The following is a 21,999-nucleotide window of genomic DNA, read 5'->3' on the forward strand; positions in this document are numbered from 1 at the left end:
GAAACTCAAATCTGTTACTTCACCAAAGCTGATTCTTTGTTGAAAGTTAATTCATGAAAGAAATTGCTGTGCTTTGATTAGGAAAAAATATCCAGTAACTGAAATAATCTAGGATAAGAGATCAGAATTAGAGATATTATTCCTTCCCCTTTGAGGCTGAAAGAGTCCATGATAATACAAAACAAAGAAGCTGTATGGCTCTTGCTTTCTTAACGTCTTGCCTCTTTTTCCTGATCGTTTTTGTGGAATTTGGCATGTAATTAATCTTTTAAGCTCATGATGCTACAAGAACATTACCAAAAAGAGATATTTGGCCCCAAACAGAGTATTCCCAAGTGAAGGTCGGGGGCTTCATGCACGTAGTTTTTGGATGGGAGTGTATAGATTTGACATTTTTTAGCATGTTGAGGGAATTGCATGTAACCCAAGGCTTTGTCTGGAATATTAACCATTACAGAATGATTGGGTTTGGAAAGGATCTTACAGATCAAACTTGGTTCCAACCCTTCTACTATGGGCAGAGACCAGGTTGCCCAAAGCCCCATCCAGCCTGGCCTTGAACACTTCTTGAACACGCATCTTTATTGCTGCTGAGTAGCAAGGCAGTCATGCCATGTCAAAGCTGTGCTGTGCCTCCTTAGGTACAGAAGGAGGGTCACATCCTGTTCTGGGTTGGTCCATTCCAAAACCAATTATATTGTTGTGTGCATTGTACAGGCTCTGTGTTTCATCAAGGAGATGTTGTAATGATTCTTTCTGTTCTAGCTGCAATAATCCAAATAAAAGCATTCCATCTAAAAGTGTGTGTGAGCTGTGAAGATGCATGATATTGGGTTTCAGGGAGTAATATAATACTGTTGGGTCAGTATTTCTAATATAACTGGAGACTATTGAAAACTGAAGAGTAAACTACTGTCAGTGTGCAGTAAATTATGAGAACTGTTCTAGCTATAGAGAAAACAAGGAACAAACTTTATTATCAGGTTCTGTGAATGTGTTTTGTCACTATGAATGTTCTTTGTGAAAACTCATGGTTTGAATTACTAGGCAAGCCTCTTTTTATGGTGACCTTGATTTCAGGATTGCTTTGATTTTTCTCAGGTGTTGAAATAAACAGATAATATTCCTTTCTGCTAATAACCACAGGGAAGCTCTTAGTTCCTTGTATCAGGCTTCTCAAAAATCCCTTTGTCCAAGTTCTGTCATAGAAAGATGACACTGAATTTAAGAACAAGAAAAGTTTATTTTAATTTGGTAATCTTTACTCTTTCCTGAAAATTTACACTAATTGTTTGGTTTTTATTCTTTTTGCATCACTCTGAATAGAGTACTTCTGTTTGCAACTTATTGGTGACCTTACCCTTAGTCTGACTTCTATTTTGTCAGCTTGACACTGCTATGTTCAGAAGTAACTGGGGGCTACTGACCAATCTCAGATCAATACTCTGGTGGAGACAATAACATTCACCACTGTTGTAGCATTTCTAGGTGTTTTTTTAACCAATGTTGAATTCAACTAACAGCATTGAAAAGTTATGACATTTGAAAAATCCAAGGAAAATTGCTAAAGAAATTGGCTCTCGCAAGAGAAAATCTGTAACTCATGGCAAAGTCCTTCTGTCATCTGAAGTGTAGGATAATAGGATTTAAATTATCATCTAGGATGCACCTAGATGCATTCACCTCAACAGTTCATTTCACAGGGGTGGATATGTGATCTTTGTATGGACACAGATTTTAAGTTGGCTCCTGTGTGAAAAATACAGCGCAGGAAAAGGAGTTGGGAGACAATGATAGCCTGTAGCTCATCAAATATTTATATTTTTCAAAACTACAAAGGCAGTGATTCACTCTGTGGTACATCAGAAAAGAGCTGGGGCTTGGCTTGTTACACCTTCCAGGCAGTAATTGGATGCCGACAGTAATCAGCAGTCGGTGGGGAGCTTCTGAGCATGCCTGGTGGAGAGGCTTATTGTTTTCAAAGCCCAGTTTCTATCTTGAGAGAAGGAGGGAGCCGAGTTGTGCTGCATCACTCTCCTTGCAATCTGTTCTGGCACAACTCCCTGCACTGTGTGAGGGAGTTCAGCCATCCTCCAGCATTGCCTTCAGATAAGAGACAGGACTAATGGAGTCTGAGGACTCAAAGCATAACAGCAGAAAAAAGTGAAAATATTGATGAGTTTTTAGGAGGTGAAGGAATGGAATTTTGTAATAGATAGTGTTCTGTTTTGTACAAGACTGATGCTGGAATGCAATACTAACCTATTTTCATAACAAGGTATGCATTACAAGTCTCAAGGCCCCCCATTTCTCTGATTCAGGTAAAATGCAAGAAAAACAAAAAAGGTACAGGAAATCTTGAATGCTGCTATTTGAAAAAAACAGTTTTCCTTACCTACATCAAAGAGACTACTCTCTGTCTAGCTGAGCTGATTGTTAGCTTTGCTTTATCATCACTGCTGAGCCTTCAGTTGGATGGGGTCCTAGTGCTAAAAGCCTGAAACTTCCAGAGAAGGAGCACTTTTGGCATCATTTGCTGATGCTATAGCACCTTTCAAGGCAACTTGCTTATAAGCAATCAAAGTGGAAATTTCTTCAGAGCTATGTGGTACAGACTGTGCCTGTCTTCTGCAGCCACCTGCAGAGTTCTGGTTTTAAACCAGCTTTTAAGCCCATCACACCACCAAGGAGAGCAGCACAGCAAGAAAATCTTCATTTGTCTTTATTTTTCCAATCTATTTTCATATTATGTTTCATGGAAAACTTCATGGACAGCATTTTCACCTAGGGTTATGATAGTAAATTAAAACTTAAAGCAGGGGGTTTTGTTTGTGCTCTCCAGTGTTACACATTGTGGCAAACCTTTTGATAACAAAGAGAAGTCACATTGGGCTAGCAACAGTGTAGTTATAAGCTGCATTTCTTTTAAGCTGTCAGGGAAGCAAGAAGCAGCATAGCTATTCATGACAGGTCTAAAGCTGTGAAAAGGAGAGTTGTGATAGCTCCACTTATCTTGTCCAGCTCTGCTCTTGGAAACATGGTTCATAAGGCTCTGGTGACTGTGTTTCTATAGAGATCATGCCTTTGCCATTTGCCCTTTCACTTTGCTGTCAGAAACTTCCATGAATGAAGTTTGCCCAAAGATTTCTGCTAAGCCTTTTCTCTAAGATGGAGAGTTTATACGGAATTTAAATATATATATTCAGACACCCTCCTTACTAATTGTTGCACAGAAGTTTTCCAGGTTTATGATTTCCCAAACATCTTCCGTAAGTTTTTCTCTCACACAACTGATTTAAATGACAGGATAACACTGTACACCTCCAACCTGTGTGCAGGCTCACAAACTCTATGCTTGCAGCACTTACCTATTTTTCTGCAGCCCAGATATTGAGCAGTTATCCCAATTTTTTCCTTTTTTAAATTTTATGACAGACCTTATGGTCACAGGTGAGAAATCAAATGGCATCTTCTGTCACCACGTGGTCCCTCTGCTGTAATTCACCAGACCAAGGCTTGTGCAAGAGCAAGCCATTGTTAGAGAGCACCTAAACTAGCCTATGAGTCAGCCAGGCAACTGAAATTACCACTGCATGTTTCAAATTGCCTTTTGTGTTACAGAAAATGGCAAAGACTTGTGGAATTTGAGCTCTCTTTCCAGATGGGTTTCAAAGAGTGTGGGACTGTCATGGATCACACTGTCTGAATATTGTGTTGATACGTTTTCTGAATTTGCATTCTGAAATGTTGAGAATGTAGCACAAAATGATGTTCCAGAGGTAACACTCAAGGCAAAAATGCTTAAAGCCCTTCACTCATTAAGAAGAGAAAATCGATTTTCCTTCAAACACCTTATTGGACAGTTAAGTTTAGATGAAACAGCAATAAAACCACTGAACAAGTGACAAAATGTTCATGCTCCTCAGTTCAGTTACTGTCCCAGTTCCAGCCAGGACAGGGTTAACTTTTGCTGTAGCCTGGAGGGGGCACATCTAGGACTTGGGGGTTATTCTAGACCACTTCACATCATTGCCAGGGGCAGGGGAAAGGGACTCTCTTCTGAGGAGAAGGGGTTCTTTCCTCTTGAGGAAGCATGGCAGAGGAACGGAGAGTAGTTGAGTGGCACCAGTTAGGAGTTGGATGGAGCAATCGAGGTGGTGTGGCTGTGGTCAGGTGGAGCTCTGCAGTGAGCATTTTGCAAGTGAATCGCTCTCTCTTTTGTACACTTTTTTATTTATATTATTGCTGTCAGTGTTTGTTTTCTTATCTCATTGTTGTTTCCAGTAAATTGTTCTTACCTCATCCCTTAACCTTTTTTTGCCTCCAATTCTCCTCTCCATCCTGTGCAGGAGAGGGGGAGGAGGAAGGGGAGCAACCAAGAAGCAACATGGTTTGGAGAGTCTCAGTGGAAGCACTAAACTGGGGAGTATCACTCCTAAATCACAACATGCATCAATAACAATATCTTCTACGAAACAATGAGTTGTCATCAGCTGAGCAATCAAAACTACTTCAGCCTTCATGCAAAACTAGTAACTCAGTTACTTTGCCTATACAACAGAAAATTTAACAAGATAAGCTTAAATTTTTTTTCAAGTAACTTTTTTTTTTTTTTTGGCATCTAATTTAGTGTCCTGAATGTTTCAGCTTCCTCAGTTCCCACTATAACAGAAGGAGGAAAATGGATACTCATGAACTGTGCTTCTCACAGCACCCCAGTTAGGCTTTTGCTCTGAACACCATCTCCTCTCCTGACAATACACAGAACAGAAATTAGGAAGGATTTATTAGGAGTATATAAAAAAATATCCTCCCTTATTAGAAATTCACATTTAGTCTCTTTCTTAGAGAACATGACTATTCTCAATACTCATGGTGAATTTTCAAGCTTAACTTGTCATGGCTATTGTTGGGAAATCCTGATGTGCTCATTACCTAATGTACATGAATGCAATATTAAGTAGCAATACAAAAGAATCAATCATTGTGTTCTTAAGGTTGCAATGAAAAAAAGAAATGAAGTTATTGTGGTCCTGACTGGACAAATACTACAAATTTTAACCTGGGAGTATCTTGAAGTCACAAAACCATCACAGAAGAATCATCATCCCAGGGAAACAACTGTGATTTTTGTTGTGACTTCATCACCAAGTTAGTCTCAGTATGAGCAAAGGCTTGGAAAGGTACACAAATAAATTTGAAAATCAAGGCTTTATTTGATTAAACTGGACATCAGAGCATGAAGTATCCAGACAGAGGATATCACATTTTCTGGAAATGTAACCTTTTAGGATATTTTAATTCATTTGACAAAATAAGTTTTATTAGGAAAAAAAAAAAAGCCTATAAGCTATTCAGATAAATTTGCACATATTTACAGCTATGAAATGTTAAGCAGAAATGTTAATTTACAACATCTGGCTCATATACACCTTATTCCTTAGGCATATCCTATGCCTATACAAAAATGCTGCTTTTTTCTTCCCCTTCCTCCTGAAACACCTGCAGCCTGTCTCAGCTTATAACAACACCCACAGCTGCATTTGGGGCTCTGCCTGCTGACTAAGGGCCTGTTGTTAAGTCTCGGGCCATGTGTTTAGCTCCATCAGTCATTAACACAGCAGCAATATTCACCCCTGGACATTATCACTTACTCAATATCAGTTTAGTTACTCAGGAGATGAAATCTTACCAGGGTGATTAGTGTGTGATAACCACAGATCTGCAAGCCCATCAGATTATTCCCTAACACTATCCATGATAGGTGTAAAAATAATTCTTCCAGGTGGTTTAAAGCAGTTGGCTGTGTGCCTAACAACTCACTGAGGCATTATGGGATTGCATAATAAAATACTACTTGTCATGTAGTATTTTAATTATTGTTATCAGCTTCCAGAATTTCAGTAAACTGGGCGTACTGCATAATGAATTTATACTAAGCCAGAGGCATTGTATCACAAGTAAAAAGAGAGCTATGCTGCTATATTTTACTGGATATACTATTGTAACAATAGAGTAAACTTTTTACCCTCTCAGGAAAACATTAAAAAATGTGAGTTTAAGGTAGACTCTTCTTCAGGATGCCTGGATCTTAAAGTCTGTGGAAATTATAAACTCACAATATGATAAATTCATTTTGTTAATATTATCACAGCCTGCTTAGAACTTATCTAGAGAGTAGATAAAATGACCCCTCAGGTTAGGAGACTGCAAAAGGACGATCATCCTCTTGCGTTACATAATTTCACTTTCACTCCCTTGCATACAGACATCTCCCTGCTTTTCCAATCAGTGACATCAAGAGCATAAATACTTAAGGTAAAAACCCTCAAACAACTGAACAACACTAGCAGAAACTTCCTTAAAATCAAAATATACATGTAGGAAATTGGGTGGAAGAAAATAAATGTAAACTAAAACCTAGAGAAAAAGCACTTCTTACTTTGTTGTTCTTGAAGAATTTAAATTTAAATCCACCTTTTCAAACAGCTTTCCAAAGCCAACAAAATCTGTGGTTTATACATGAAAAAACAGAAGAACAATGAGGGCCAACTATATTACATCTTTGGGACACAGGTGAAATATATAATTTCCCTTGGCAGGTGGGCTCCTTTCATTCTGTGAGAATTATTTAAGCTTACACTGCACACTAAAATAATACTTTATCAATTTTTACTGCCAATAACAGCAGAGGAAAAATTCAGTACTTGGAAGATGAGCTGGTTTTATTCTGGTTTATTTATCAAAGAGAGAACTTTATGATAATGTTAATTAGATACTCAGTGCAAAATATCACTATAGATGCATCAACCCAAAATAGCCCAGGTTGGCTTTCAGTGTTTAGATTCTGGTGTATGTTTTCCTGCTCATGCTCAGAAAAAAACCCCAAAAAACAAAAACAAAAACAACAAAAAAAACCCAAACCAAAACAAAAAAACAAACCCAACAAAACAAAGCCCAACTAAAATAAACCAAGAAAAACAACATAACAAATAAATCCTGAAAAACACAACCAATGAACAAAACAACAACAAAAACCCCAAGAAAATCAGAACAAAAAAGGAAAAACTTTTAAATGGGAATTTATGCTGAAGACACTGAAAACAATTCTCATGGAATGAAAATGTTTGTGGCTACCCCAATCTGGAGATATGCTAGACACCCGTCATTAGTCCTTCTGCACTTGCTGCTGTGCAATAGTGGATGCACAGACTAAGCCACAAGTGACATGATGTAGAGATAGAGGGAGGCAGGGGTCTGCAAGTAATCTTGAGAAATTTCTCCCCAAAGATGTGCAATTCATGAAGATCACAGTGCACTCAGTCCAGAAATGCTTACTCAGCAGAGCATCCCCATTAGCTTTTGGCCCTGGACCCAGAGGATGTTGACAGTGCTTGAAGAGAAGCTGTTGGGCAGGAGGCTGTATAGCAATCCTGGGACATGATACCAACGCCCTAGTACTCAGTGATAACCACCTCTGAAAAGTGTCTTAATCTCTCCTAACAATGGATGGAGAAGTCAAATGTGATGTCTGAGATGTTCCTCTCACTTTACTGACATAAGCAAGCCACTCGTTTACACTAAGCCTCTTGTTTTATATGATGGCTCAAATGATGTGGGATAAATTTCACTGTGACACAGGAAAGGATATAAGCTTTTATAGCTTTTTTTTAAGATAACCTCATGGTCTTTGCTTCGCACAACCAGTTCTTCTGGTTCCAGAAGGGGCTTCTGTGTCCTTTGTAGCCACATGGGAATCTTCAGGTGCCCTCTCAGTGCTGACTGCATGGCCACTGCTCTGCTCCATGGGGAACACAGATAACCATGGCTGCAAGAAATCATTCTAACTGTTGGAGGGGATGCCAGGGCACACCTTGACCTACACTTTGTGCAATGCCCTGGGTTTTGCAGGGCTGAAGGGGAATTGTACCAGAACCATCCTTCTTCCTCTTCTTCCCTAAATGATGAATTCCTATGCTGTTACTTGCAAGAATAATGCATGGAAAGAGAAGTGACTATATTTAATGTTTGTTTCAATACCTACTGTATCTGTCCAAATCTCTTCCTACATCGTCTCATCCTTTATTTTTGTAATTACTTTCTAATTTCAATTCACAATATCATGACCCTCTTGCTAATCACCTCTTTGCTCTTATTCTACTTTTCCTCCAGTGGCAGCAGCCTGAGAAGAGGAACTAGTATGTGTTTTAACATTAGGTTGCACAGCATCTGGTGTATCTTTTTCAGCCAAAGTAAACATGACTCTTCCTTGATTTCATGTTCTTCTTCAGAAACTTTTTATCCTAAAAATATTTCACAGCCCTGATATTTACCCCTTTTATGCACTGGATGCTAGCAGAACATGGGCTTTGCGTGCCAGCAATTCTGTTTGGAGCCAGACTGCCATGCTAGCCTCCTAACTAGGAAAGCCAATGGCAAAAAAATCTTACCATCAACCTTGATCATCCTTAAAAAAACCCCAAAAAATAGGGGCATAAAACCTAGACTTCAGAAAATATTCTGAGGGAGAAAATAACTCCCTGTCCATTTTATTAGAACTTCATCAGTATTCTTTGCACTTCATCTCTGTCAGGTTTCACCTCAGCTGACAACACAGCCCCATACACCTGCTCATTCAATCCCTCACAAGCATGATGGGGAGAGAATTGGAAGGGTAAAAGCCAGAAAACTTTGAGATAAAGATAATTTAATAGGTAAAGCAAACGCCTCATGAACAAGCAAAGCAATTAATTCACTGCTTTCCATGGGCAAGCTGTCTTCAAGAAAAGCAAGGCTCCATCATGCATAACAGTGACTTGGGAAGACAAATGCCATGATTTTGAACATATCCCCTTTCCTTCATCTTCCCCCAGCCTTATATCTTGAGCATGATGCCATATGGTCTGGGATGGTCTGGGATACCCCTGTGGTCAGTTGAGGTCAGCTATTCCAGCTGTGTCCCCTTCCAACTCCTACACTCCCAGCCCCTTCACTGGTGGGGCAGTGTGAGGAGCAGAAAAGGCTTTGGCGGAAAGCACTGCTCAGCAATAATGAAAATATCTCTACATTGTCTACACCGTTTTCAGCACAAATCCAAAACACAGCCCTATAGCAGCTACTCCGGAAAAAAATTAACTCTATCTCTGCCAAAATCAGCAGCGTCTCCCAATCTTTTCTTCCATTAATTCCTCTTTGCAGTACTTTGCACTGTAAGGTGGCTTTAGCATTTTTCTTTAGATGGAGATTTACTGGTCCTCCTATCACCGCTTTAATTTAGTTTTCTATAAAAGTGGCCATGGACAGCTGCTTTATGCTCTCTACTGAGTTTGTTACTATCAAATCAGATTGAGACATTACCTGAACCCAAGGAAAATGATGTGACCAAACTGGAAGACTGAGCCTATATAGCTTGAGATGTCAAAAAAGCAAGAGGTAATTCGAGACTCCTCTGGAGACAAGCAAACATTTTCTTTGAATGACTCATCTATAATGACTTTAATGCTGTTAAAAATACAATGCATAAATGCACAAATTTAGCAAAAAACAATTTTATGACCCATGTGTCGTAGGGATTTTTTGAGTGCTTTCTCTCAGTGACAAAATCTAGACAAAATCTACTGTGACTGAACCGCCTCAACACAAATCATCCAAAGAAAGCATACAGAGCTTGTGGTGAGGATATCCAGATAAATAAAACTGTTCCCTCCTATTACAGAGTCAACACATTGTGGTTTGTGGAAACGGGATTTTCTCAGGGAAATATGAAAAAACAGTTCTGACCATGTATTGCCAAAATACAGTGCTTCTGTATTACCCAAAAATGGAGATTACATTCTATCTATGCAATGTATATCCATGACTTTGCTTGGAAAGGATATAGTAATTCATGCCTTTTCACAAAACCCAGTGCAATGGCACTTTGTGTTATCCCAGAAATTGCAACATTTCTGTGCTGCTGTGGTAGAAGATGTAAAAAGTAGTATTACCAGTAGAAGATGTAAAAAGTAGTATTACCAGTATTACCAGGAGATGAAAGAGGTATTTCTTGTATCATTTATGTGATATACACAAGTATATACTATTGTTCCACATAATGACCATATAATAGCTGCTATCTATAAAGTATGCCTGAGGATGACTGCAGTAAAATAGATCAGGGTAATACAAATCTTGCCTACCTCGAGCTTTGAAGAACTACTGTACCCTTTCAAATTTGAAATTCAAAATGGTTTTGGAACTAGCATAAGGAGAAGTTAGAAAAAAACCCCACAATTTAGGAAGTTAAAGATATCTTAGGGAAAATTGAATGGAATATTTAATAGAAATATAGGATAACCTAACTTGGAAAGGACCCACAAGAATCACTGGATCCAACTCCTGACCTGGCACAGGAAAACCTCAAAAACCAGACTATAAATATTTGGAAAAGAACATTTTAAAAAATTGCTTATTTTCTGCATTTTGTAATGTACTTGGTCATGGATCTATATTCCTGCATTGGAAATCATACTTTTCAGCATTGCTCTATTTACTTTGCAAATAATGAGAAAGAACAAAATTTCTTTGTATTTCAAAAATATAGCACCACTCTAGAATAACCCGAAGAGGTTATCATCCAGCTTCTGGCAAGAAAGTTGCATTATAACCTGACAAAAAATCAGGACAATTTTTAGGAGGCAATCATGGCATACTCTGCCTATCCTATAGCAAGCATGGTTCCAGCTCCACAAGGACTCTTGTACTGGGGCACTGCCATGGCAGGACTAAAAGGCATGCCCCTGGGCACAAAGCAAACACTGATGGTGAACCCTTATATTAGAATGCCCATTGGTGGTGGTCTCTGTCCACTCCTGAAACAGGAGCCCCTTAGCAAAATGCTCAGGTTACTGAGCTCTCTTGGCACCCCTGTTGGACACCCTCCACTCAGGCCTTTCAGTAAATTCTGCAGTTCAACTCTTAGTCAGCACATCCCAACCTACCGCAAAATACCAATCACTAGGAATGACTTGTTAACTTAAAGAGCACCCTTAAATCATCTGTACTTTGTGTCAGCCTATTGGAGTGCCTGGGGCAGACAAATACAAAAAACCCCAGAAAACAAAGGGAAACAAACAAACAAACAAACAAACAAACAAACGCCAAAATTATGCTGCAAAATCATACAAATAGTAACATTGCTATTAAGCCGAAATAATCAAGTGCACAAAAGGGGAAAGGAACCAGATGGTCCGTCATGTAGGTGGTCTCCTACAAATTCCAACTCTGGAATTTGTTTTGAGATACATATAAAATTAAGTTAACCATTTCTACCATTTATGCTGCTCGAATATCAAGTTCTATTGAAAATGTATGATGCTTGTGGTAGTTGAAACACTTAAAGGATGGGATGATTGTAACAGCAGGACTACAAGCTACATGAGTAGAATGGCTAAACACTGTTTAGGCAGTATCAGAGTCACAAACTATTCTTCTAGGAATAAGACTCATCATAACTTTCAACATAATAAGAGCGCTAGAATGAAAGGCTGCATCAAAGTCCTTGCATTGCACAAAAAGTCCTGGGCAAGGGTGAAAAATGATGCACCGCTCTGGTTGCAGCTATGCAATACATGAAATTGCTGCAACCTTGGAGAGTTGTGATGCTTCCAGTGTAGGACCAGGGTCTGTTGGACCTTTCCACTAGGAAGATGGAGCAGCTCCCCAGATTCTGTGTTTGGAAGCCTGTCAGTGCACTGTATAAATTATGCGTGCCTAGATTTCTTGCTTTCTATTCTCTGTGCAGTAGCAATTTGTCATTTCTATTGTAGAGTGCTTGAGAGAACAGGACCCTAGTAAAATAATGATTTCAAAGCAATTCTAAATCCTAAAGAACTAGCAGAGTTGGCAGGTAACCTCTGAAAAGTATTGTAAGGCATGTCTTAAAACGACCTGAAAATATTATGTAAAATATCTACTTGCTGTTTAGTTACCAGAGGCAGCTTTAGACAATTCAGCTTGGAGAGAAAACAACAACAACAACAACAACAACACCAACACAAAACAAAACAAAAACAAACCACAAAAAAACCTCCCAAACAAACAAAAAACCCACCCTTTTCTTCAGAGCACCTCCATGTGCTTTTGTCACCTGATATCTAGGATGGAGCTGATATTTTCATTTTTTTATATTTTTCATATTCATTGATATTTTTCTCCTTTGTGCCTGTAGTGATTTAAGGGACTAACAGCTTGGCTGATGGTCCTCCAGCATGGACAGGGTGTGCTGCCAAGGCAGACAGGTTTTGGGCAGCCTGTGGCCAGGCTGCACATGGGGCTCAGGGCAGCCAACAGCCCCGTGCAGGAACTCCCAGCTTGCAGCTGCCCCCAAACTAGGCAGATGATAGTGTACATATAGCCATCCTAATCCCATGGCTTGATTTGTCTCCCCTCTTAAGTCAAGACTGAGCTCTGAAACTGGCTTGAAAGGAAGCACATGTGGGGACTCTGGACCATAGAGTTCTTCAGGTTGGTGTGACAGGAGATTACTTGTATTTTACCCCTAGCACCCAAATTAAATTCTGTAACTTGCAGTCCTTCAATAAGAATTAAAACTCTCACAAACTCAGCTCCTGAAACCCTAACTATATCCCATATTTCCAGACCATTCTCTCTCTTGTTCACAAGAGTTGACAACTGAGCCCTGAGCTCAAAGGATGCTCAAAACTACTGCCTGATTCCAACCACTTTGTCTTACCATTGTTTTTGCAGCTGATGATGCTTTAATTATCCAACCAGCTTTGTGGTACAATGAGTACCATTGTCTTCAATACTTTTATTATCATTTATTGCTGAATTTTAAGCACTATCCTAATTAGTAAAAATTACTTAAAACGGCTGTATTTTCCCTCCAACAGTGGAGAAACAATAATTTTATTTTTATGAAAAGCTACATGTTCTGTTCATAGCAAATGTCAGGATAAAATTATGCAAAATAATTATTTTTTAATTTGTCTCTTTTTAATAGTCCAGGGGAAAATCTTTTTCTTTTCATTTAGTTCTCATTGCACTTAAAGAAAATACTTTTTTCTTTTTCCCTTCTAATTTTTTTTCCACTAAAGAAAAAGAGGGAAATTACTCTGATAAAAAATAATAAATTTTTCCACTGGGAAGTAACGCAAAATGTTACTTGATGTTATTTTTCTCTCACTTCAGACAGAAAGCTAAAAGTGAGAAAAAATGTTATTTTTAAAAGCAATAGTGTTGCTTTCTTCACTTTTTTTTTATATGTAACTTCTGATTTTCTGTGGAGAAAGTGGAAGGAGTGGGAAACAGATGAAATACCAATTGAAATGGATATTCCACAATAACCAAATAGAAGCTTTTTCTACTTGGAAATTTAAAAAGTAATCACTAAAATTGAACTAATATTTTTAAAATACCTGAAATGAATGTTGGTCAAGTAATTTTTATTTTCCATGTAGTTAAAGATAAAGCCTGCCACCCTAAAATGTAAAGTATTTCCCAAGAGTCTCTCATGGAGTCCAGGTCTCTGTCTGCTCATGCAGATACAGCTCTCTCTGGTGACCCTGGCTATTGCCTTATCACTGCTGCAAGAGGAGCTCCTCTGGCAGCACCAGCTTGAGGATGCTTGAGATGACGATGCTTCCCTGCCTAAAAAGTGGGGGAAGGCAGGAGGAGTTGTCTCCATGAGCCACATGCCCAGGTGTTGGCAGGGAAGGGCTCATGACTAACCACACCATGGCCAGCACTGCAGGGTGACACTTCTGCCCTCCTGGGGCCAGGGTGACATGCTGACTGTCCCTCTGCACCTGTGGCTCTGCTGAGTTGCCCCAAAGGAACAATGCACTGAGGAGACCCTGAGAGGTAAAGGCTGGACCACATGGGGATGGTAGATTGCAGAAAATGGGGGCATGGTGGAGTGGGGATATTGAGAATGATGGTCACATTGGGAAGGCACCAGGTTAGGTACACAGTGTTATAGGTATTATCTGCTATAGTATTGGTTGCATATTCCTGACTTCATCATGCATCAGAAGTAGCCCAGAATGGTGGTGGTCTCCATCCATGGAGATATTCAAACCCCACTGAACATAGCTGTCAGAAACCTACCATCGGTTTGAGCAGGGGAATTAGACAAAATGACTATCAGAGGCCCTTCCAACCAGCCACTCTGTGAATCTGTCACCTCAGGCCTAGGCTGGCAAATCTCCATCTCTAGAAGTTAGGCCTTCCTGCCTATCCTTAAGAAATCCTACTGATGTGAGGAATGCCCTTCATGATATATTGCACGATCCTCAGACTGGCATTTCTCTCAGTGAAGACAGTTCAGTTTCAGTAAAGTTCTTAAATTCAAAAAATCACAGCATATCCTGAGTTGGAAGGGATCCAGGAGGATCACTGAAGTCCAAATCCTGGCCCTGCACAGGACACCCCAAGAACACACCATGTGCCTGAGGGTGTTGTCCGAATAATTCTTGAACTGTCAGTCTTGTTGCTGTTCCAGCTTCTCTGGGGAGCCTCTACCAGTGCTCAGCCACCCTCTGGGTGAAGAACCCTTTTCGAATACTCAACCTAAACCTCCCCTGACACAACTTCATGCAATTCCCTTGGGTCCTGTCACTGGTCACCACAGAGATCAGTGTCTGTCCCTGTACTTCCCCTCATGAGGAATCTGTAACTGCAATGAGGTCTCCCCTCAGTGTCCTCCAGGCTGAACAGACCAGGTGACCTCAGCTGCTCCTCACAGGGCTTCCCCTCAAGGCCCTTCACCATCCTCATGGCGCTCCTTTGGACACTGTCCAATAGTTTTATATCTCACTCTTACTTTGGCACTCAGAACTGCCCCCAGCACTTGAGGTGAGGCTGCCCCTGCTCAGAGCAGAGCAGGAGAATCCCCTCCCTTGCCTGGCTGGTGATGCTGTGCCTGATGCCCCCAGGACACAGGTGGCCCTCCTGGCTGCCTGACTCATATGCAACCCCAGGTCCATCTCCACAGTGCTGCTCTCCAACCTCTTGTTCCCCAGTCTGTATGTCAATTGGTCTGAAGCAATCCATGTGGATATGTATTTCTTTCATGGTAGGGATGACACTTGACCTGAGACAAAGGGCCAGTCTAAAGGCTTGTACATCACTGAAACTTTTTGTTAAAATTTGAAGTTTGGACTTGAATGAAGCTTGAATATTAGTAGGTAACAAATGGCACATACTACCAAGAAGCATGTTTTAAACTTCAAGCACTTTATTTAAACTGCCTCTTTAAAAAATACATCTAAAAAATACAGCTTTGCATATACTATTTGACCACATTCAGCTGTGGGACTCCAATTTGGTATTGAATATAATAAAGTAACAAAATCAAACCAAGACAATCAAAAGCTAGACAGGTGCAGATCTCAATCACTGTCTCTTTGAAACAGTAAGATATATTCCATAGTCCATGAATGTTGCTGTTTCTTCTACTGAAGTGGCATAGCTCTGTGATTTAGCTGCAGATAGGCAGGTGGTATCACTCTCAAACAGTGGGGGTCACAGGACACTAAGTCAGCCTTGTGCAGCATATCTCCACATTTCACTCAGCAGTGGACCTGATGCTCCATATTGCAGAATATAAATTAGTTTCCAGGTAGGGAAAGATGATAATGAACAAATCTACCTGACTGAGATACTGACAGGGCAAGACACAGCATGAGCAGTGGCTATGGAGCTGGGACCCTGCAGCTTCCTCAGAGATAAGTTCTGGAGGATAAAGCACCTTTCTCATCTACCTTCCATCCCAGATGAGGCAGCACATGCTTGTGAACAGACAAGGCCAGAGGTCGGCATCCTCTGAAGAGTTTAGCACAAGACCCTTTTTTTTCCAAAGACAACCTCTTGTCCATAGGGTTTTAATGGGTGACACATCACCCATCACATGACAGTTTGACTGTAACAGTTCATCTTTTATCATACCATGTTCTAACTGTGTGTTATTTCACACTGCAGTATAAAATAGAGAACTACCTGAGCAGGCTATTTCAAATGTAACTGTAACACCTACCTGCATGTAAGTGATCAGCTTTTTTTAAATTCACAGGCATCTTTCCTTAAAAGCACATACAGTGCCTTTTGAGTACTGATGTGCATTTCTCAACTAACCTGCTGTGCTTGTGAGGCAAGGAATTGTTTTATCTTTATGTCCAGGAACCAGCATCTGTCTATTCTGCAACCAGCTGGCAAGACCCCTTGGCAAGCCCCTTCCATGCTTGAGAAACTAGCTGCTCTTGCTGGTGGTTGGCATAAAGGCATATCCCAAAACTACAGATTGCAGTGACAGAAGCCTGAAGCTGGCTTTCTCCAGTGGGTTCCACGTGGCAAGTCTTGAAGGTATCTATAAATTATAATAAATTATTAAGAAGGGGGTCATATAGGGAAAGGCTACAGGAGATGGACATTATTTCTAAGTAGGCCTCTTCACCATCCCATGGAAAATGAGAGGAAAGAGCAAAGTCACAGCGGGGCCCAGATTAGCAGGGGTATCCCAAGAGGAACACTGCGCCTTTGAATACCTTGCAAACCTTAAAACTGCTGCTAGTTCTTCTGCATCTACACCATTGTATTTGCTCTATCAGCAGTGTCAGCTCCAGTGAAGAATGAGCACTGCTGCTCTTTACCACTGTGTCATCTCAGCCACCTGACATGGCTGTGAAAACACTTGTCCGCACTCCACAACCTTCAGAATAACGGCAGTTCAGGAAAAGTACTTTGGATGCAACATCCAAACATACCACACTGTGTAAGCCAAGACTCTGAGTGCTGTATTTATGCAGAGGAACTATTCGTATCAAAACCACTAGGTGCTATAGACAGATACAACACTATGGACCAGCACTTAAAATGATGCTGCTCTAACCTTTGTGGGTTGAAACTGTAGCCTCTAGGCTAGTATGACAGAAAAAACTTAGGAGTGACAACCTGAAATGCATGCAAATTAGTCCACTGTGCCCTGGAACAAAATACGAAGAAGACAAGGCTGATATACTGGTTCATCCAGGCAAGCACTCTGCTCCTGAGCAGCAGGCAGAGAATTTGCACACCCAGCACTGTAAGAAGCTGCAGACAGAGGAAGTGTCTTCTCAGTCAGGGACAAGAGGTTATCTTAAAAAACAAGCTATAAAAGCTTATATCCTTTCCTGTGTCACAGTGAAATTTATCCCACATCATTTGAGCCATATAAAACAAGAGGCTTAGTGTAAACGAGTGGCTTACTTATGTCAGTAAAGTGAGAGGAACATCTCAGACATCACATTTGACTTCTCCATCCATTGTTAGGAGAGATTAAGACACTTTTCAGAGGTGGTTTTCACTGAGTACTAGGGCGTTGATACTAATATCTATGAGAAGAGAAATGAAATCTTTGGTTCTGTCATTGCATAAGTTTTCTGCTATCATTGCTCCCTGGAGATGCTTGAGCCTGGTCAACATTACTTATCAAAGCCATTTGAATTTCTGCAGCTTTGAATAAGCTAAGACTACAGGTTTCAGCATGTTGTCCAAAACCAGTGTTTTTCATATATCCGTGTTTTTCATATATCCAGTGTCATATATCCGTGGGGATTGAATATGTGCAGAAGGGCTACATGTGAAGTATCTTATCAAATTAACTGCTCTCAAATTTAAAAAGTTAGAAAGAACATTTAGATTGCTGGATGAGGGTGTGTTTTTAAGTATGACTCAAATTTTGCTGCAGTGGTACAGCAAGATGTAGGAGAGGACAACTGGCTTTGGGCAGTGGCACTGCTTTTTCATCCGCTTCTGAAGCGCTGCTGGAACCCGATGCCGGCTTTCCCGCATGAGCTCCCCAGGTCTGCCAGGCCATCACCTGCGGCTCCTCATCGCCCTGTTTTAAGGGACGGGCCTAGGGGTAACCGGCCCGGGCAGGGTGACGCCCCGAACGGGCACGGGGAGCAGGGACGCGAGGGGCGCGGGCCCAGGGGTCCCACGGCCGGGCCGGGAGCCAGGCGCGGGGCGCACCCCTCGCCGTCCCCTCGGGGCGTTGTTCGCCCCCCGCGTCCTTCCTGCTTCCGGGGGCCGCCGCGGGGAGGATTTGCCGCAGATGACATCAGCTGTGGATGCTGGAAAGGCGGCGGCGGCGCGGAGGATGCGCCGGCTCCCCCCCTTCCTCCTCCTCCTCCTCACCAGGTCCCTGCCCTGCACCGTCTCCGTATAAAAGCGCCGCCGCCTCCCCACCCGCCCTCACTCCCTCCCTGCCGCCTGCGGAGCTGCCGCCGAGCGGCCCCTCTGCGCTCAGCGCCCCGGAGCCGCGGGGCGGAGGCGATGGCCACCGTAGTGGTGGAAGTGGACTCGGAGCCCTCCTGCAGCATCCCCAACCCGACCTCCACCTCGCCCAGTCTCTCCCACCGCTTCCTAGACAGCAAGTTTTACCTGCTGGTGGTCATCGGCGAACTGGTGACCGAGGAGCACCTGCGGCGGGCCATCACCAATATCGAGCGAGGTGAGGCGGCGGGAGCCGGGGCGCCGCAAGCAGCGCCGCGACACCCCCCGCCGGCGCCCTGCCCCGCCCTGGGCGCGGCCGGGAGCCGGGATAGCCCCGAACCGCATCCCGCCGAGCCGCGGGCTCCGGCTCTTTATTCCCCGGGGGGTCCCGCCGCAATCGCCCACCCACCCACGTTCCCCCGCGGGGTGCGGGCGCTGCGGAGCGCGGCTGCGGGAGCCGCAGCGAGCCCCCTCCCCGCCATGGCTGGGCGGAGGGGCCGGGTCGGGAGCGCAGCGCCCGCCGCCGAGCCCGTCTGCCCGGAGACACCGGCGGGTGGGCGTGGCACGGTCCGCACTGCGGTCCCGGTGGCTGCTCGGGGCGGACAAAGGGCGGCTGGCGATGGGGTGGATGGGCTGGGCTGGGGCTGCGGGGCGGCTGCCGCCCGCAGTCCCCGTCCCCCACCGCCACGCTAAGCCGGCGGGGTTCGGGGCGTTTTCCCTCTCGGCGGCAGGGGCTGCGCGGGCGGGAGCGCAGCCGCGCCTTTGTGTCTAACTTTGGGCGCTGGGACTTTTCTGTCGTCTGGACAATTTTTTCAGGACCCAAGTTCTATATACGCATATATATTCCAATAAAGAAAACCCGTATGAGTAACAAGGCTGTTACCCGAGGGCTCAGCCTCGTTATTGTCTAACTGCGGGCTCCTCTGACTCGGCATTTATTTGTCCTTTTCTTAAGACGGCGATGCAGGGTGGTATTGCAAGTGAAATGACAGTTTTATAAGTTTTCGTTGTGGTTTCTGATACAATAGATTGCAGTGTATATGCAGAGAGGAGGAAAAAAAAAAAGACAAAAAACCAACAAGCTGTTGCGGTATTAGTGGAATAAAGCATGAAGAAAATTATTGCCGGACCTTACAGTTATTTAAACTCAGTTGATAGCTGATTTTATAATTTGTATTTTTTTGTTCTGGGCTGGTGAAAACAAAGATTTCAGGAGCTGCCATTGTTAAGAGTGGAGAAGAGATCCTGGAACGGGGAGTTGGTAGCAGCCTTGTCATGTAGGTGTGGTTCAGCAGTCCAGCTAGGACTTCATCTGTGTCTCTATTGTTGCTTTCTCAACCATTGTTGCTTTAGTTGGTTATTTCTCTGAATTCTTTTTCATTACTATTTGAGGGAAAAGGCATCCTCATCTCAGCTAACCAGTTTCATCATAACCTGTTCATCTTTATTGCTACCATTGTCTCTTGGGGAGAGCTACTGAGGCAGGTGCTTTGTCATTCAGAGCTTCTTCAGCATTGCACTTCCTTAACTCTATCTAATTTTCAGTTGTGTAAGAAGAGAACTGACTGCATTTTAATTAAATTGTCAAAGATTATAAAGCAAATTGGTAAAATTTCTTCCCTCAAGACATCTAATACCCTTCCTCTGAAGAATTGCTCTCCAGTCTCTTCTTGAATCTCCTATTGTACAGTTGCTGCTGCATAGCTCAGTTGCTGCTATCTCCTGCCACTAAGCAGAACACCCACTTAAAGGTTTAGGTGTTTAGAAGGAATGTTTGGCCTTTTAATTCATCATTTTGGATTAGAAGTCACCTTGCTGTTTCTAGTATCAGACCATCTGATTGAGATTTTTGCCTGCTAAGAAAACTCCTTGGTGAAATTTTGAGGTACATTTTTCTGGATGAATACAGTGGGAGTCTGACGCTTTGTCTATGTGAGGCAATTGTGGGCTCAGATAATATTTTTCTGTTTGGAAAGTCTGCTGTAGTCTGGAAAAAACCCCACTTCTCGCTGCCTTTATTCTCAACAGAGCTTTAAATGCATTTTGGTTCTTGATAAGTCTGCCTCACTGTCTTCTCTGGTACATCTCCTGAGTACCATCAGTGAAAACTGTGGATTCATGCGCCAAACTGCAGAGCAACGTGTCAAAGAAAACATCTGCTGATAACACATCAGTGGCGTGATGCTACGCAACCTGGCGGAATGCAGAGTCATTTCTTAATATATCGTGGGGAGGGAATGGTGTGGCAAGATGCATTTTCATTAATTACATTTTGGATGTGCCTTTGCTAAGGAGGCAATTCTCCAACCCACCATCCACCAAAAGAGAAGAGGGGAGTGAAGAGAAAGCTTCAAGATTTTTCCACTGATTTAGCAGATGCTACTGGGTGTGCCCTCCCTGCTGTCTGATTATTCCTGTGTCTAGTGGCACTGCACTCTTAAGACTGCATAAAGAAAGAAATAGCTCCAGTTCCGCCATGTTTACAGCAGTTTTGTCCACACTGCTAAGCCATCATTGGACTGACCTTGGATTTTTCATCCACATTTACCTTTGTTCTGCCCAAAACCTGATATAGTGATATCATTCATTTAATACATTTTGTTCTGCTGTAATACACATGCATAATTTTTGCATTCAGATTGCTGAATCATGCAGTGGTATATTTTGGATAGTCTACCCAAATTACAGCTTCAGCTTGCCTGCATAGGGCATAAAGGCTTTTATGTCCTTGGCTTTTTTTTTTTTTTTCCAATTTATTTTGAGTTGAGTCATGTATTTTGGATATTACCTGGGTCAATCAGGCAATGACTGGGCAATCTTGACTACATCTAATCAGAATCTTATGCCTACAGCAAATTAGGATCACATCTAAAGCAGATAGGGGTGGTGGACCAGTCCTTTCATTAGCAGCGTTGATGAATCATAGTCCGTGTTGTTTAGCGGACCTCCAGAAAGCATTGTAGTTTGTCTGCCCAAGCTTAGTGTCATAAGCCAGGGAGCTATTTCTCTTCAAGCTTCTTGAAGTTCAGCACTCATTCATTCAGTGCACTTCAGCTTTGTGATCAATGTCAGTTTCATAGTTATTGTTTTCATATGGGCTCTATTTGTATGGTATTATATCATCTTGGTGTTCTTGCTCTCAGATATTCCAGCACCTGGAAGATATTAAAGCCTATTTAGATGTATTTGCCTGCCAAAACTTGTCCCAAAAATTTACCATATGGCCAAGTGCTTTCTGAGAAAACAAAGTAAGGAGACTCGCAGAAAGTCTTGCTGCTTATGCCTCTGAACAATGATGCGTCAGTCAGGAAGTGGAGGTGGCTGGTTATAGCTCAGTTATTTTTCTCAAGTGGTTATGGAACACACAGGCAATACTGTATTTTCAATTTTTTCTTGAGATTCAAATGGCAGCTACTTAATTGTTGCTAGCATGTTACAGTAGGCTTGCTACTACCTTTACTCGGATGCTGACAAGGAAGAGCCCTGGATGCATTCTTCTTGCAGAGGCTTCAGGCTCTTGAAATGCAGATGTTCATATTTGCATGGAGAACCTACTCAGAGGTGCAATGAGAGTCTAGCACTGCAGATCTGGTTTCTCCGCTATTCCCTCTTTTTTCCTCACGCTTCATCCCCACAACGTGGCTTCTGCTTAAGTTCTGGCATTTCTGCTGCCTTGAAACAGAAAATACATGTAGCATGGGAAGTGGTATTGAAGTAACATCCACAGCCTGAAACCCTGAGAGAAGT

The 21,999-nt window shown here is 42.3% G+C and overlaps 2 protein-coding genes across 6 annotated transcripts in view; one reads left to right on the forward strand and one right to left on the reverse strand.

The window, feature by feature from the left end:
• Positions 1–18,984, reverse strand: part of TMEM252 (transmembrane protein 252) — a 131,750-nt gene extending 112,766 nt beyond the window's left edge. For all 5 annotated transcript variants that reach the window (XM_054652058.2, XM_077171918.1, XM_077171916.1 and 2 more), the window contains exon 1: positions 18,421–18,984. The gene's annotated coding sequence lies outside the window, so the exon portion shown is untranslated. The remainder of the gene's footprint in view (positions 1–18,420) is intronic.
• The window catches only part of MAP1B (microtubule associated protein 1B), a 70,028-nt gene continuing 66,326 nt past the window's right edge, over positions 18,298–21,999 (forward strand). The window contains exon 1 of the mRNA XM_054652056.2: positions 18,298–18,490. Coding sequence (XP_054508031.2) covers positions 18,313–18,490 — 178 coding nt within the window. The 5' untranslated portion in view covers positions 18,298–18,312. The remainder of the gene's footprint in view (positions 18,491–21,999) is intronic.

This window comes from Agelaius phoeniceus, chromosome Z, assembly GCF_051311805.1.
Source record: "Agelaius phoeniceus isolate bAgePho1 chromosome Z, bAgePho1.hap1, whole genome shotgun sequence".
Lineage (NCBI taxonomy): Eukaryota > Metazoa > Chordata > Aves > Passeriformes > Icteridae > Agelaius > Agelaius phoeniceus.